This window comes from Lethenteron reissneri, chromosome 1 (genome assembly GCF_015708825.2).
Source record: "Lethenteron reissneri isolate LAM-NWPU_2019-01 chromosome 1, ASM1570882v1, whole genome shotgun sequence".
Classification (NCBI taxonomy): domain Eukaryota; kingdom Metazoa; phylum Chordata; class Hyperoartia; order Petromyzontiformes; family Petromyzontidae; genus Lethenteron; species Lethenteron reissneri.
The window spans coordinates 5,637,879-5,654,816 of NC_083779.1; the positions used below are offsets into that span (position 1 = coordinate 5,637,879).

Genomic DNA, 16,938 nt, shown 5'->3' on the forward strand with positions numbered 1-16,938 from the left:
TTATAGTGAAAAACTTTGTTTTTACGGGTTATACTTATTCCTGGTTGTGCCGTACAGCTCTCCGATTGTACTTGAGATTGTCCCGCGTGTTTGGCACGGTATGTGATATTTAGCTCCGCATGCTGGGAAGTATCGTCAAGAACTCACACGAAATTTATTTTTCCAAGACGAAAGTACTCTGCAAACCTACTGGCTATCAACAAAGATTCGCTCATGAAGCCATCCAGATATATAAACACAGACACAATTTCAACCGAGAAGATGGGTACAAACTGAGTAATCATCGGAAGGACGTTATTAACAAGTTTAAGTCATAACTGGCTATGATGTTTTCATCCTACCTGCCGATGTTAGCTGTTATTTCCGACTCTCTGAGTTGCATTTCCAGGTTGGATGTCTTTGCGTTGACAGGCTGAATGTCTCACTAGCACATCCATCATTGCGGTGGTTCTCTTACATTGACATGCTAATCTCTCACAATACAATGGCCACCTCCACAGCCTCAGGACGCCCTCCGATCTTACATTTACATGCAAATACCATCTCTAGCCCTGCCCACTTACCCTTGGGCTACACACAATGCAATGGCCACATCCACAGCTTTGGTGGCGCCCTACAGGCAAATCTCTCACAATACAAAGGCTACTGTCCCAGCCTCTGTGGTTGGACCATCTCTAGCTCCACCCACCTACCTTGATGCACCCATCTCAGGCCTATATAAGACCTTGTCTCAGCAGTTTTCTCTCCCTCTCACCTGAAGACGATTGCTTGTGTTGAGATCGAAACGTCGTGATATTTTATTATTATTTTTCTATCTACGTGGCTTTACCGAAAGACCCGTATAATATAATTGACTGTTGCCATTCATATGGGGAGTAGTGGCGCTGTGGTTAGCACAATATACTACGAACCGTAACCAACGATGAATTCGCATCCACAGCTAACTTTTAAGTGGCAAGTGATATCTAAACCGGTCCCGTGCGTTCCCTAGGTTGACTCGGCCTTAAACGAGGACCTAGTGTGTAATGTGTGTAAACGACAGCACTAGGGGAGACAAAGGCAGCCGGGGCGTGGTGTTAAACCAACTACTGCCTCGTTGGGTCGTGCCCGTCTGAAATAGATGCTCACCGATTCAAAGCTTTCGTGACTGCAGGGATTCATCTTCTTGGTTCTTTCGGTAAAGTCACGTAGAAGGGAAGTAATAAAATAATAAAAATAAAACATAATAAAATAATTCTCACGACGTTTCGGCCACGAAGCAAGCAGCCGTTCTCATGTGAAGAACAGGTCTGTCGGGAAGACAGCGTCTGAATTCATTCAGACGCTGTCTTTCTGACAGACCTGTTCTTCACCTGAGGACGGCTGCTTGCGTTGTGGCCGAAATTATTTTATTATGTTTTATTTTTATTATTTTATTATTTCCCTTCCACGTGACTTTACCGAAAGAACCAAGAAGATAGATGCTCACCAACAGCACTTGTCCCCAAGCAAGGCGATACGGGGGATCTTTGTCAATGTATTTTCTCGTGGTACCTCTCAGAGAGCCGAGGAAACCTCCAGGAGACGACTCAGCCTCCCGATGTTCCTCCTTCTCCCCTGCAAGGCACAACAGCAGCGCCACAACCACAACGGTCAACATCGAAACTGCAAAGGCGCAGCGCGCAGTTTTGCACGGACGCGCGCAAACCACGGAACACAATTGGGGGAGGCAGCAGCGAGAACCTGCTGCAGCGACTGCCCCCAGCTCTGTGGCCCTACGTTGGGAAGTTTGGCCAACTCCATCAATGAGCGATGATGAGAATCAGAATATTCATACTGCAGGAGGAATCCGATGAGCTATGAAGCTCTTTATTCACAGATGTCCAGGAGTGAAAAGTACAAGAATGGCGACCAAATCACCCAAACGCATACAAACTAAAACCATCCCCACCCTACCAGACAAAGCCCAGAGGTATTAACTGATACCTAACGTTAAAAGAGAATCGTGAGAATGTTTTTCTTCTTTATACAAGTATAACCCGTAAAAACACAGTTTTTCACTATAAATCCTTTATATGCGTGGCGGCTAGAGTCCTCTCGTCCTCTGGCTTGAGATGGCTGCAATCTATGGGTCAGATGATTGTCTGCCAGTATTAAGCAATTGGTAATTAAATATTTAATTTGTTTTCCCTAAACAGTGTAAAATTTTGGAAAAAAAATTTCACGAAAATTAATTGTCACACACAACGAGTCTGTGTGGAAAATGTCAGCTCCATTGGATCACGGGAAGTGGGTTAAAAAACGAGCGAAAGATTTGCACGGTCCTAAGCAAGCAAGCGAACTTAATATAAAGGATTTAAAATATATTCGCCTGTAGAGGACGCGGGGATCGATCCCGCGACCTTTGGCATGGGAAGCGAGGGCGCTACCAACTGCGCTACTCCGCCACGGCCTGTGGACGGGTTACGCTCTGGGCTCCTATACTGTGACGTTCAGCCAAAGCCATAAATGAGTTCTATTTGAATATATGTAAAATAAAAATGTTTTGTCTAAAAAGTGTAAAATTTTTGAATTTGTTTTTCACGAACATTAATTGTCTGTCACAACGAGTCTGTGTGGAAAATGTCAGCTCGATTGGATCACGGGAAGTGGGTTAAAAAACGACCAAAAGATTTGCACGGTCGTAAGCAAGCAAGCAAGCACGCAAGCAAGCACGCAAGCAAGCAAGCACGCAAGCAAGCAAGCAAGTGAACTTAATATAAAGGATTTAAAAAACGACCGAAAGATTTGCACGGTCCTAAGCAAGCAAGCAAGCAAGCGAACTTAATATAAAGGATTTAAAAAGAAACAATTTTCATGAATCTTGGCCCAGTTAAGCCACTTGGGGGGCCCTAAACCTTTTTGCTCCAAGCCTGGCACCGCCACCGCGGGGATCGTGGGGGGAGGGCAGCCGCGCCGTCACCTGGCGCGGCGCGGTGCTTGCGGATACGGACGAGGAGTGCGGCGAGCGCCAGCACCACGACCGGCGCTGTGAGGAGCACCGCGATGAGCACCGGCGTGCGCAGCCCCCCGCTGGCGCCCGCCGATCCCACCGCCGCCGTGCCGGCACCGCCGCCGCCGCCCTCACCGGCACCGGCGGCGGTGCTGACGGTTCCGGATTTCCCCGACGCCAATTGGGGTGCTCCGGCACCTCCGGCACCACCTGCGCCAATCTCCCACCAACGCCCCCCCTCCCTCCATCCCCCCAACCCCCACCATCTCCAACCCCCCGCCCCTGTACTTACAGCTGAGGTGCGGCTGTACCCCCTCACCTCCCCTCATCCCCCCAGACTTAGTGGGGGGTGCGGCTGTTCCCCCCTCCCCCTCTAACCCCTACGCAAGATGGTCTCCGGGGCTGGGTTCACAACAAATCGCATGGGCGTCGCCTGGGCTACTGTTGCTGCTGCTGCTGCACTGATCCACAGCCTCTCTCCATTGCCAGCAACAAAGATGTCTCTTTGGGGCCGTCCATAAATGACGTCACGCGATTTTGGACGATTTTTGACCCCCCCCCCCCCACCTTGTCACACGGCGTCACAAGTCAGACCCCCCCCCCCTCAAATATGACGTCACAAAGCTCTGCCCTCCCCCCCCCCAAAAAACACATTTCCATTTTGAAAATAAGACATGCTTCAAATGGCTTTAAACTATTGTCATTGTAGTGCGTATTTAATGTGGCGCTGCACTCTGATGTTGTAGGAGTGTTGTTATAGCAATTAGTGTTGTTATAACAATTCTATATTTCGATTTAAAGCTTTCGTGACTGCAGGGATTCATCTTCTTGGTTCTTTCGGTAAAGTCACGTAGAAGGGAAGTAATAAAATAATAAAAAGAAACATAATAAAATAATTCTCACGAAGTTTCGGCCACAACGCAAGCAGCCGTCCTCAGGTGAAAACCAGGTCTGTCGAGACTTTACCGAAAGAACCAAGAAGATTAATTCTATATTGATTTAAAGTTGCGCATTTTGATGTGACGTCACATTTCTCAACCCCCCTCCCTCGTCACACATCGTCACAAATGTCTGACCCTCCCCCCCCCCCCCAGGTGAGTGACGTCATTTATGGACGGCCCCTTATGATTAAAGGCTAACGGTGCTGAGGCCAGTGCCGGATTAAGCTAGTACGGGAAATGTAGCATATGTTGTTTTCAAGAGGCCCTAAATATAAAAAAACACAAATATTAAAACACATTTTTTTTACTTGTGTAGTGCTCTTAAATGAAGACACACACTACGTGGTTGGAGGCAATCCGTTTATTAACACTTCCTTTAATCAGCACCTTTACGGAGATGATTCTATAATTGGTGTAGACGTCCTTGTCACTACTCAACCCCCTGTGCACCACGAACCGACGTGACCTCTGACCCACTGAACGTGACTCACTCAATGGACCCTCGATCATCTCCGCGCTCCCCTTTTATCCTGTTCAGCGCTCTGTCCCCCTAGTGGCGGATATACCGTCACTACACTTGCATAGTAAGGTCATTGTATTTTTATTAAATCCTTTATATTAAGTTCGCATGCTTGCTTGCGTGCTTGCTTGCTTGCTTACGACCGTGCAAATCTTTCGGTCGTTTTTTAACCCACTTCCCGTGATCCAATCGAGCTGACATTTTGCACACAGACTCGTTGTGCGAGACAATTAATGTTCGTGAAAACATTTTTCCAAAATTTTACACTGTTTAGGGAAAACAAATTAAATATTTAATTACCAATTGCTTAATACTGGCAGACAATCATCTGAGCCATAGGTGGCAGCCATCTCAAGCCAGAGGACGAGAGGACTCTAGCCGCCACGCATATAAAGGATTTAGAGTGAAAAACTTTGTTTTTACGGGTTATACTTATTTCATTTGCTATACAGCCAGATAATACGACAAATCGCTAACTTTAAACACCCAGTCGTTCATAAAAGTTGAAGGCGGTATCGTAATATAGTAATAGAGCAAGTGCAGAATCACTGAACTGGAATTGGTGGCTTGAAAGCATTTAGCGTGGGGCCCTTGAAAGTGTGGGGCCCGTTGCTACCACATGAAAAAAAAAAAGATTTTATTTTTATTAATTTTAATTTCATTTTTTACCTACGTGACTTTACCGAAAGAACTAAGAGTATGAACTTATGGATAATAATTACTTCGTGTTAAACTACTGCTCATTTGATACGCGCATTGTCTTCGTACTGTCCACCTTTTGGCGTTCTCTGGGCTGACACTAGTCAGACTAGGCCATAAAAAGGCTGTCTCTCTCGTGTAGGCCCATACGTTTCAAAGACAATGCATATATTATCACAGCATGTTTTGTTTACATGTTCACCACAAGTACGTGTGGTTAATGCAGACTTGATTCCTTGCAAAAAGGTATCTGGTGTTTCAACATCTTAACACCTGTTTTATTGCCAGAAAGGCTAAAACCTATTCTTATTTTTCGTACTTTGATACTGGACAAAAAGGTCCCATGATTACTGCTCATTTGTTGCTGTTCCAAAATGAAAATGAGTTATCACTGCAACTCGTCACACACGCACAGAACAAAGATGAACTCTCGTGTAATAGTTTATGTTATTGCCGGTGTCTTGACATTGTCTGCATGTAAGAAGCTCTGTAAATTGGAATCTGTTGTGTCTGAATCCTACAAGGCGCAAAACCAAGACCCTCATTGCGGGATGCCACAAGACGTTGAGTTACATTGTTTTCATAGCTTTATTTTGGTGATTTTGAAAACGTTTTGGTTTAACCATGTTTGTTTGTTGTAGTACAGAGTTAGCCTAATAACTTTAATCTACATTGTCTTATGGCTGTCATTGTTTGACTTAGGATTTTTGCACACAGCGTTGAAATATGGTGTTTTTTTCTGGAAGACTTTGCTGTTTTTTCCAGGATTTTTCTTTTGCGTGTAGTCACTTTAAGATGTTTCTTGTTCATGTTTTTGTTTTGTTGCGGTTGCACCCGAGTCAAGAGCCGCATGGCTCACATGGTTATACCTGATAAATGAAACTGAAATTAAACTGAGTGGCGTCACATGGAGTGGTCACGGGGTAAAAACAAAGACAAAGCCCCCCTTCCCGCCCCTCCTGTATAACTTCTTGGCCGCCTTTGTCTCCCCAGTGGCGATGTTTACACACCACACCAGGTACTGCACTCGTTTGAGGCTGAGTCGACCGAGGGGAGGCCCATGACCGGTTCAGATAATCCGTCACTGGTGTTGGTCGTGAGCGGGAATCGAACTGGGGTCGCCAAGTTTGTAGGGCAGTGCGCTGACCGCTACAATACCGGTCACGGAGGTGCGGGTGATCACACGACCCGTCACTTGGACTGCTTTTTCTGTGGAGCTTTGTATGTGTACTGTATATTGGGGGGGTCAGACACGTTACAACAACAAACAATGCAAAAACGCGAAACTGTCGATGTTTGGGTGGCTCTAACGCATGGCCCCACCCAGCTGGAACCCATCGGAATAGAAACATTAAAACTCAAGACGGCGAGTGTTTGCACAGGTGACGTTTATCATAAACCGGTTTTACTTTTCCACGGTTCGTACGGGAACATCATTTTCACCGAGCGGAGACACAGAGGTAAAGAGAGTACACACACCACTTTGGCACGGACACACGTCATCGATCAAAAGCCGGCGAGGAAACAACCGCGCGCCCGCCCGCCACTGCAACTGAAATGCGAAATCAACGATGATTGGCCACGCGATCACGAGATATATACGCTGTGGAATCCTCGAGCCGTAGGTAGCCTCATCGGGACAACACGAAGAGCACTCACTACGAGCGAATGAGGCGATACGTAGCACTGCAGAAGCAACACAAATGTGTCCGACTCAACGTCTTGGCACCCGCTCGGCCATTTTTCCTTCAACCAGGTGTGGGGTCCTGTCAAAAAATGATTCGCGTGGGTGAGCCGGCGTCTGCAGCATCGGCCGCGGTGACCGCTCGGCTTCTGAGTGCGCGCACGCAACGACGCGCGGGGGTTCCAAGCGTGGCGCATTTCCTACCGCGGTATTTAACGGCACAGCCGTGCATTTGTATGCGAGGTTTCAGTTTGGTGTTTTAGTTTGGTGTTTTAACATCTTAACACCTGCTTTGTTGCCGGACAAAAGGGGAAAACCTATTCTCATTTGTATACAATCGTCCTCCCCTACTGGCAGACTAATGCCCCACGAGGTAGGGCCGGTGCTGCGTACACCTCGCACCGCACAGGGACAGCTGTTGCTGGCGGCAGGGTGGGGGGGGGGTCAGAATGGTTGAGACGAGATGTCGGGGTAAGGCGCTTCGAGTTGCCGCCGATGCGTTCGAGCGGCGAGCGCCCCGTGTGCATGCGAATCCCCTGCCGACGTGCGTCAACCGGCGGATCAAACAAAGGGCGCGTTCGGCACGCGGCGGGCGCGGCGAGTCGCCTGTCTTACGGGACGTGGTTCACGTGCGCTTCTCCGGTACACTTTGAAGAAAACGTGGGAGGGCGGGAGGTGGGGGCGGCAGCCAGGGGGGGGAAGGGGGCGACACCTCGACTTAGGGAGAGTGTTTGGCGGGCGCCGGAACCTCCTCGTCGTGGGGGCCCCCGGCGGAGCTCGGCGTGTCGGGCTCTGCGCCCGGCGCCGCCGCCGCCACCGCCACCACCTCCTCGCTGTTGGCGGCGTCATCGTCGCCGCTGGGCAGGCGGTCGAAGCCGCCGGGCCGCCTCCGTCGCGCCAGCCACGCGCCCACGTCGAACTTCCCACCGCTCTTCTTGCCTGCGTGACAACAGAGATATACGGGGGGGGGGGGGGGGGGGCTATGAGGCAGTGCCAGGGAATGTGAACACTTCAATTTTATTTGTATAATGCCAGATGCTTTGCAAGAAGAAAAATTTAATAAACTCTGTGCTATATGCACATGGAAACAAATGGGGTCTTAAGTCTTGACTTGAACAGGGGCAGAGTATCAGCTGCACGAAAGGGTAAGATGATCCTATGCAGCGCGAGCAGCAGAGGAGAAGGAGCGACCTCCCAAGAAACGAGGGCTGACTCTGGGCAGCTTAGCAAGGAGGCCTTTATTCCTGGAGCTAAGACGGTGTGCCAGATGGTAGATTGAGATGAGAGAGGAGAGGTATGGGAGGAAGATTCTAGACCATGAAGATATTTTATCACAATCCAATCTTAAAATAGATCCGAGACTTGACAGGAAACCAGTGGATAAATTGTGTGTGTCCCCCCCCCCCCCGCCGAATATCCGATGAGATGGTTGGCTATGTACCGTCTGAAATAAATGCAACATACATCTGTTTCCCCTTCGACAAATATTCAGGAAATATGGTGCACACCTAGCGGAAGGTATATTTGTTCCACTGGCCAGGTTTTTTAAATCCTTTATATTAAGTTCGCTTGCTTGCTTAGGACCGTGCAAATCTTTCGGTCGTTTTTTAACCCACTTCCCGTGATCCAATCGAGCTGACATTTTCCACACAGACTCGTTGTTCGTGACAATTAATGTTCGTGAAAATTTTTTTCCAAAATTGTACACTTTTTAGGACAAAAATATTATATTTAATTACCAATTGCTTAATGGTGCAATGCAATCATCTGACCCATAGGTGGCAGCCATCTCAAACCAGAGGATGAGAGGACTCTAGCCGCCACGCATATAAAGGATTTATAGTGAAAAACTTTGTTTTTACGGGTTATACTTATTCCTGGTTGTGCCGTACAGCTCTCCGATTGTACTTGAGATTGTCCCGCGTGTTTGGCACGGTATGTGATATTTAGCTCCGCATGCTGGGAAGTATCGTCAAGAACTCACACGAAATTTATTTTTCCAAGACGAAAGTACTCTGCAAACCTACTGGCTATCAACAAAGATTCGCTCATGAAGCCATCCAGATATATAAACACAGACACAATTTCAACCGAGAAGATGGGTACAAACTGAGTAATCATCGGAAGGACGTTATTAACAAGTTTAAGTCATAACTGGCTATGATGTTTTCATCCTACCTGCCGATGTTAGCTGTTATTTCCGACTCTCTGAGTTGCATTTCCAGGTTGGATGTCTTTGCGTTGACAGGCTGAATGTCTCACTAGCACATCCATCATTGCGGTGGTTCTCTTACATTGACATGCTAATCTCTCACAATACAATGGCCACCTCCACAGCCTCAGGACGCCCTCCGATCTTACATTTACATGCAAATACCATCTCTAGCCCTGCCCACTTACCCTTGGGCTACACACAATGCAATGGCCACATCCACAGCTTTGGTGGCGCCCTACAGGCAAATCTCTCACAATACAAAGGCTACTGTCCCAGCCTCTGTGGTTGGACCATCTCTAGCTCCACCCACCTACCTTGATGCACCCATCTCAGGCCTATATAAGACCTTGTCTCAGCAGTTTTCTCTCCCTCTCACCTGAAGACGATTGCTTGTGTTGAGATCGAAACGTCGTGATATTTTATTATTATTTTTCTATCTACGTGGCTTTACCGAAAGACCCGTATAATATAATTGACTGTTGCCATTCATATGGGGAGTAGTGGCGCTGTGGTTAGCACAATATACTACGAACCGTAACCAACGATTAATTCGCATCCACAGCTAACTTTTAAGTGGCAAGTGATATCTAAACCGGTCCCGTGCGTTCCCTAGGTTGACTCGGCCTTAAACGAGGACCTAGTGTGTAATGTGTGTAAACGACAGCACTAGGGGAGACAAAGGCAGCCGGGGCGTGGTGTTAAACCAACTACTGCCTCGTTGGGTCGTGCCCGTCTGAAATAGATGCTCACCGATTCAAAGCTTTCGTGACTGCAGGGATTCATCTTCTTGGTTCTTTCGGTAAAGTCACGTAGAAGGGAAGTAATAAAATAATAAAAATAAAACATAATAAAATAATTCTCACGACGTTTCGGCCACGAAGCAAGCAGCCGTTCTCATGTGAAGAACAGGTCTGTCGGGAAGACAGCGTCTGAATGAATTCAGACGCTGTCTTCCCGACAGACCTGTTCTTCACCTGAGGACGGCTGCTTGCGTTGTGGCCGAAATTATTTTATTATGTTTTATTTTTATTATTTTATTATTTCCCTTCCACGTGACTTTACCGAAAGAACCAAGAAGATAGATGCTCACCAACAGCACTTGTCCCCAAGCAAGGCGATACGGGGGATCTTTGTCAATGTATTTTCTCGTGGTACCTCTCAGAGAGCCGAGGAAACCTCCAGGAGACGACTCAGCCTCCCGATGTTCCTCCTTCTCCCCTGCAAGGCACAACAGCAGCGCCACAACCACAACGGTCAACATCGAAACTGCAAAGGCGCAGCGCGCAGTTTTGCACGGACGCGCGCAAACCACGGAACACAATTGGGGGAGGCAGCAGCGAGAACCTGCTGCAGCGACTGCCCCCAGCTCTGTGGCCCTACGTTGGGAAGTTTGGCCAACTCCATCAATGAGCGATGATGAGAATCAGAATATTCATACTGCAGGAGGAATCCGATGAGCTATGAAGCTCTTTATTCACAGATGTCCAGGAGTGAAAAGTACAAGAATGGCGACCAAATCACCCAAACGCATACAAACTAAAACCATCCCCACCCTACCAGACAAAGCCCAGAGGTATTAACTGATACCTAACGTTAAAAGAGAATCGTGAGAATGTTTTTCTTCTTTATACAAGTATAACCCGTAAAAACACAGTTTTTCACTATAAATCCTTTATATGCGTGGCGGCTAGAGTCCTCTCGTCCTCTGGCTTGAGATGGCTGCAATCTATGGGTCAGATGATTGTCTGCCAGTATTAAGCAATTGGTAATTAAATATTTAATTTGTTTTCCCTAAACAGTGTAAAATTTTGGAAAAAAAATTTCACGAAAATTAATTGTCACACACAACGAGTCTGTGTGGAAAATGTCAGCTCCATTGGATCACGGGAAGTGGGTTAAAAAACGAGCGAAAGATTTGCACGGTCCTAAGCAAGCAAGCGAACTTAATATAAAGGATTTAAAATATATTCGCCTGTAGAGGACGCGGGGATCGATCCCGCGACCTTTGGCATGGGAAGCGAGGGCGCTACCAACTGCGCTACTCCGCCACGGCCTGTGGACGGGTTACGCTCTGGGCTCCTATACTGTGACGTTCAGCCAAAGCCATAAATTAGTTCTATTTGAATATATGTAAAATAAAAATGTTTTGTCTAAAAAGTGTAAAATTTTTGAATTTGTTTTTCACGAACATTAATTGTCTGTCACAACGAGTCTGTGTGGAAAATGTCAGCTCGATTGGATCACGGGAAGTGGGTTAAAAAACGACCAAAAGATTTGCACGGTCGTAAGCAAGCAAGCAAGCACGCAAGCAAGCACGCAAGCAAGCAAGCACGCAAGCAAGCAAGCAAGTGAACTTAATATAAAGGATTTAAAAAACGACCGAAAGATTTGCACGGTCCTAAGCAAGCAAGCAAGCAAGCAAGCGAACTTAATATAAAGGATTTAAAAAGAAACAATTTTCATGAATCTTGGCCCAGTTAAGCCACTTGGGGGGCCCTAAACCTTTTTGCTCCAAGCCTGGCACCGCCACCGCGGGGATCGTGGGGGGAGGGCAGCCGCGCCGTCACCTGGCGCGGCGCGGTGCTTGCGGATACGGACGAGGAGTGCGGCGAGCGCCAGCACCACGACCGGCGCTGTGAGGAGCACCGCGATGAGCACCGGCGTGCGCAGCCCCCCGCTGGCGCCCGCCGATCCCACCGCCGCCGTGCCGGCACCGCCGCCGCCGCCCTCACCGGCACCGGCGGCGGTGCTGACGGTTCCGGATTTCCCCGACGCCAATTGGGGTGCTCCGGCACCTCCGGCACCACCTGCGCCACCCGAGCAGGGAGAGACGCCAAATTTAAACACAAAAAGCAGTTGACCGCGCCAACGCGCTGAGTTACACGAACAGCGGTGAATGCACGCGCTGAGACGAGTGGGGGTCGGGGGGGTGCTCTCGCCTCCGAGCGGATTCCGTGATGGCGAAGCGGCGTTGAGCGTGAGCCGAGCCGTGTGGGCTGGAGCGTCGCCGTGTGCCATGGACCCCGTGCTTCCTACAAGAAGAGGGGGTGGGGGGGGGGGTAGACACACACACGGTGTGGGGGGGGGCAGGGGTTGCTTGGCATTTTGGGCCTTCGGGCCTGCGCTGAGCAACCGCGATTGAACAAAAAACAAGCAAACGCTTGAGAACTTTTATAAGCGGTGGCTGAAACCTGGACTCGAACCGAGGGACCTGGCGGTTGCCGGCAAATCGTACGGAGCCATGTGGACCTCCGATTAAGCACGGTTGGCCATGTACGGTGCGAAAGAAGTTCAACATACGTACAACAACAGCCGCCATTCGCCACTAGGTGGCGGTGAAGTCGTCACGGCGCCTGTGCCGGGCCAGCTGCCCTTTGAGGCCACGTGAAGTGTCGAAGACTCTCTTCTGGCAGGAGGTCACGGGACAGACCCAGGTGCCACGGGTTGACCGACTGAGATGACTGCTACATGCACAAGCTGTGCCCCCGACTGTGCCACCTCGCCGCATTTTAGCTGCCCGGCGCTCCTCTCTGCCCTGCGTTGTTCTTGGGAGGGCGACTGCCTCCAACTGACCGGTAGCGTTCTTCACGAGCCTCCTCCACGAACATACATAACCAAAGTGCGGCGACGCGGGCGCACCCACCCACCGTTGCGAGCCGAGAACTTCCAGACGCGGTTGAGCCACACGTCGCCCACGTAGACGCCCTCGCCGTCGGGCGACACCGCCACATCGTGCGGCTCCGCAAATCCCTGCAACAGACACCGCACCGCACCACCACCAGCCACCACGTTAGCCCTTATACCCTCCGACCGTTCACCACCCAACGGATTCATCATCGTCATCACATATCTGCCCTAGCTTATTCCAGACCAATTCAGAGCTTATTGGTCACCCCGCGCCCCTTATCAATCTCAACGTTCATCCTACAAAGTCACCATCATGAGGGAGAAATACAAACAAATAGGCACTCACCAGTACTAGACTCACCACTACGACACTCGCCACTAGTACACTCACCATTACTCTCACCACTTGTACACTCACCACTGCAAACCTGTCAACCCCTTATCAGTGCCCTACCTTATTACAGACCAATTCAGACCTTATTGGTTACCCCGTGCCCCTTATCAATCTCAACGTTCATCCTACAAAGTCCCATCACAAGGGAGAAACACAAACAAATAAAACTAAATTTGTGCACATATTGAAACGGCTGTAAGCCGTATGGACCTGAAAACTCAATAACCCTGTACAAGAATACGGGGTAAACCGTATGGGTTGACACGGTATATCATCATCGTCATCGTCGGCTGCCACAGGTGTGTGTGTGTGTGAGTGTTGTAGTTTTCGTGAAAACATGCGAAGCATCTTTAGATTGAACGAAAGGACAATATTTCCCAGAATGGCGATAAGTAGCCTAACGAAATCATCTTCTTGGTTCTTTCGGTAAAGTCACGTAGAAGGGAAGTAATAAAATAATAAACATAAAACATATAATAAAAATAAAACATATTATTTTATTATTTCCCTTCTACGTGACTTTACCGAAAGAACCAAGAAGATGAATCCCTGCAGTCATAAAAGCTTTAAATCGAAATTTAACGAAATCATGTTTGCTCTGCGCATCCTTGTGGCCGGGCGTGGTGCTGGCCACCCTCCCCCTCGTGTGCCACAGTGACGGCCTTCATAGGTGCTGCTCGCTAACAGCACTTGCCCCAACAGCCTGTTAAGGCTAAACGGGGAAACTTTGTTTTTGTGCATTTCTGTGCCTCTGGATCCTTGTGCATCTGGGGGTTTGTATCTGCCTGCCTCTGTGTGTATGCGGGTCTGTGTGTCTGTGCGTCTGTCTGCGTCTATGTGTGTGTCTGTGTGAATGCGTCTGTGTGTGTGTGCGTCTATGTGCTTGTGTGTGCGTCTGTCTGCATGCGTGTGTGTGTGTCTGTCTGCATGCGTCTGTGTGTGTGTGTCTGTCTCCATGCGTCTGTGTGTGTGTGTGTGTGCGTGTGTGTGCGTCTGTCTGCATGCGTCTGTGTGTGTGTGTGCGTCTGTGTGCGTGTGTGTGCATATGTCTGCATGCGTCTGTGTGTGTGTGCGTCTGTCTGCATGCGTCTGTGTGTGTGTCTGTGTGTGTGTCTGTGTGTGTGTCTGTGTGCGTGTGTGTGTCTGTGTGTGTATCTGTCTGTGTGTGTGTGTGTGTATGTCGGCGCATCGGCGCTGGGGGCCCTGCCTGCTCCGGGCGGAAGGTGCCGATCTGGCGCCCGGTCTCGAAGTCGAGGATGAACCCCTGCGTGGGGTGGTGCTCGTTGGCTCCGTTCACGGCGAAGAGGACGCCGCCTGCGGCACGGGGGGGGGGACACCCGGTGGGGGTCAGTACGTTCGTTCACCGCGCGGTTCGGCACGGTGTCCGACGTTTCGTTCCACGCGCTGAGCAACACGCGGCGCAAAACCCCCGATATACATCGGGCAGCTGTACAGGACAGACGCGAAAGCTACGCAATGCCAGTTCGCTTTTTTTGTCGAGATAAGTGTGGTTTGGACAGATCAAGGTTGTTTGAAAATCAATAGGCTTGTGTACCCCCCTGCCAGCGTCGCAGTTTGTGCTCTGTACCGGGCTCCTATTGAAATATATGTAAAAAAATGTAATCAATAGCATGGGTACGCATTTAGATGTCATCGTCTCACTCACGAGCAGAACTGCAACGCGTACATTCTCCACGTTCATGCACTGCGATGAGGGTGGGGGAGATGCGACTCCCAAACGTGTTACATACACGCAACCACGACACACGTGGCATCGAGATGATGATTTAAAAGTTGCATCGCTCCCGGTGGCTTCCTAACATCGGAAGGAAGAGCGTTCCAGACGGCCGCGGTAGCGCGTCCGAAAGCGTCCGCGCGATCGCGGCGACCGTCTCTGTTCGAAAGCCACCGCCACCGCCGCCGCCACCACCGCTGCAAAGACGGCCGATGTTGGCGCGATGGTGGTTTTACGCTCCTTGTCGAGATCATCGACGACGGCGCTGCGCGGCTTCCCCCCCGCGCCCCACACTGACCGTGCGCGGGCGAGTAGGAGGCGGCGAACACCCGGCCCCCGAACTCCGGGAGCCGGAGCTCCTTGAGGAGCCGCCCGCTCTCCGGGTGGAAGCAGACGACGCGGCCGTTCTCGCGGTCCGAGGCGCACACCTGCGCGCCGCCGCGCGCCATCGTCAGGCTGTGCGGTACGCGCAGGCCCGAGCCCGTCCTGCCACCCTCTGTGGAGAAGCACGGGCGGGTAGAGAGGGGGGGGGCACGCAAGCGGGGGTCGCACACGAGGTGAGGGGTGGTGGGGGTGTGGGGTGGTCACGAAGGGGTCACGGAGGGGTCACGGAGTTGTCTGAGATCACGGTGTGCCTGCTGGAGGTCAACATTTTATTTAATTTGTTTATTAACCATGCGGGCTTGTTAATGGACGATGGTAACACAAGCACTATACAGATATGATGAGCCCATCGTGTACTATAGAACTATGGAACTACAGTAAAACCTTGGATTGCGAGCATAATTCGTTCCGGAAAAGTGTTTGTAATCCAAAGCACTCGTATATCAGTTGTGATCACGTGACGCTCGGCAGACAAAGCGTATGCACGTACTACTCGTATTGCAAGACCTCGCTCGTTTATCAAATTAATATTTAGTAAAAATAATTGCTCGTCTTGCAAAACACTCGCAGACCAAGTTACTTGCAATCCAAGGTTTTACTGTATATGATAAACCACTGTACGCTGCACACCTTCAAAAGAGGAGGAAAAGAAAAACTACACGAACTCTCTCTCTGCTGAAGCTCTCTTGTCGTGGCATTTAGCTTCCTGAACTTGATGCCACACGCACGAATAGAACTATACCAGGGGTAGGGGTCAAACAGGGGTCACAACGAGGTGACGCAAGGTACAAAGAGGGTGTAGCAGTCGTAATAATCGCGCTAATTTGTAACGCGCACAATTTTCACTTGCCCCGAAGGCAGCGACACCGAGGCATGGAGGCCAGCGTAGTGGTGGTGGTGGCGGTGGTGGTGGCGGTGGTGGTGGTGGTGGCGGTGGTGGTGGTGGCGGCGTTCGAGGTGCATGAAATGACACCAGACTCGAGTCTCGGTCAACTCGCACGTTCAGCACGTGATGCAATGCAATGAGGTCAGGCGGTAACATCCCAGTGTCACTCAGTGACGCAACTTGACTTTGCTTAACACCTCAATGTTAATGTTCCGTTCGATCGGGGGGCTACTACTGCTGTGTGATGTTAGCTTGGTGTGGTCTGGGACTGTTGTTGTTGTTGGTGTTGCTGCCTTGGCCAAGCTTGATACATCGAACTTGCGTATTTAATTGCTTTATTATTTATTTGTAGTTAGTTACGTGCTTACCATTTTCTAAATGTTTCACTCCTATCGAGGGTTGTGTTTGTATTGTGCTTGCTGTTGTTGTAACTTGCTAGACCCCACCCCCTTACTGGACATCTGGCAAAAAAAGCTTCACAGCTCATCGGATTCCTCCTCCTGCAGTGTAAACAACGATTCTCACTCTCCCTCTTTCAAATAAAACAACAACAACAACAATGTATTCGCTGAAACAACAGCTGAGTCACCAAACGAACCGTTCAAGAGCCTCATTTACAGGTGGCGCCCACCGCCGCCCCCGGCGTCCCAACTAGAGGCCGACCGAAACTGAATTTCTGGTTTCGGCCGAAACCGAAAGTAAAAAATTTACTTTCGGCCGAAACCGAAAGTAAACCGAAAGTAAAAAATTTACTTTCAGCTGAAACCGAAAGTTAGAAATTTACGTTCGGCCGAAACCGAAAGTAAAACGAAAGTAAAAAATTTACCGAAAGTAAAAAATTTACTTTCGGCCGAAACCGAAACCATGCCGAAAGAGGCCATC

The 16,938-nt window shown here is 49.5% G+C and overlaps 1 protein-coding gene across 1 annotated transcript in view; it reads right to left on the minus strand.

The window, feature by feature from the left end:
- Window positions 1-16,938, minus strand: part of PAM (peptidylglycine alpha-amidating monooxygenase) — a 63,133-nt gene that overhangs the window by 2,153 nt on the left and 44,042 nt on the right. The window contains 6 exon segments of the mRNA XM_061579853.1: window positions 10,186-10,248; window positions 11,598-11,837; window positions 11,970-12,062; window positions 12,678-12,780; window positions 14,259-14,365; window positions 15,085-15,282. Coding sequence (XP_061435837.1) covers window positions 10,186-10,248; window positions 11,598-11,837; window positions 11,970-12,062; window positions 12,678-12,780; window positions 14,259-14,365; window positions 15,085-15,282 — 804 coding nt within the window.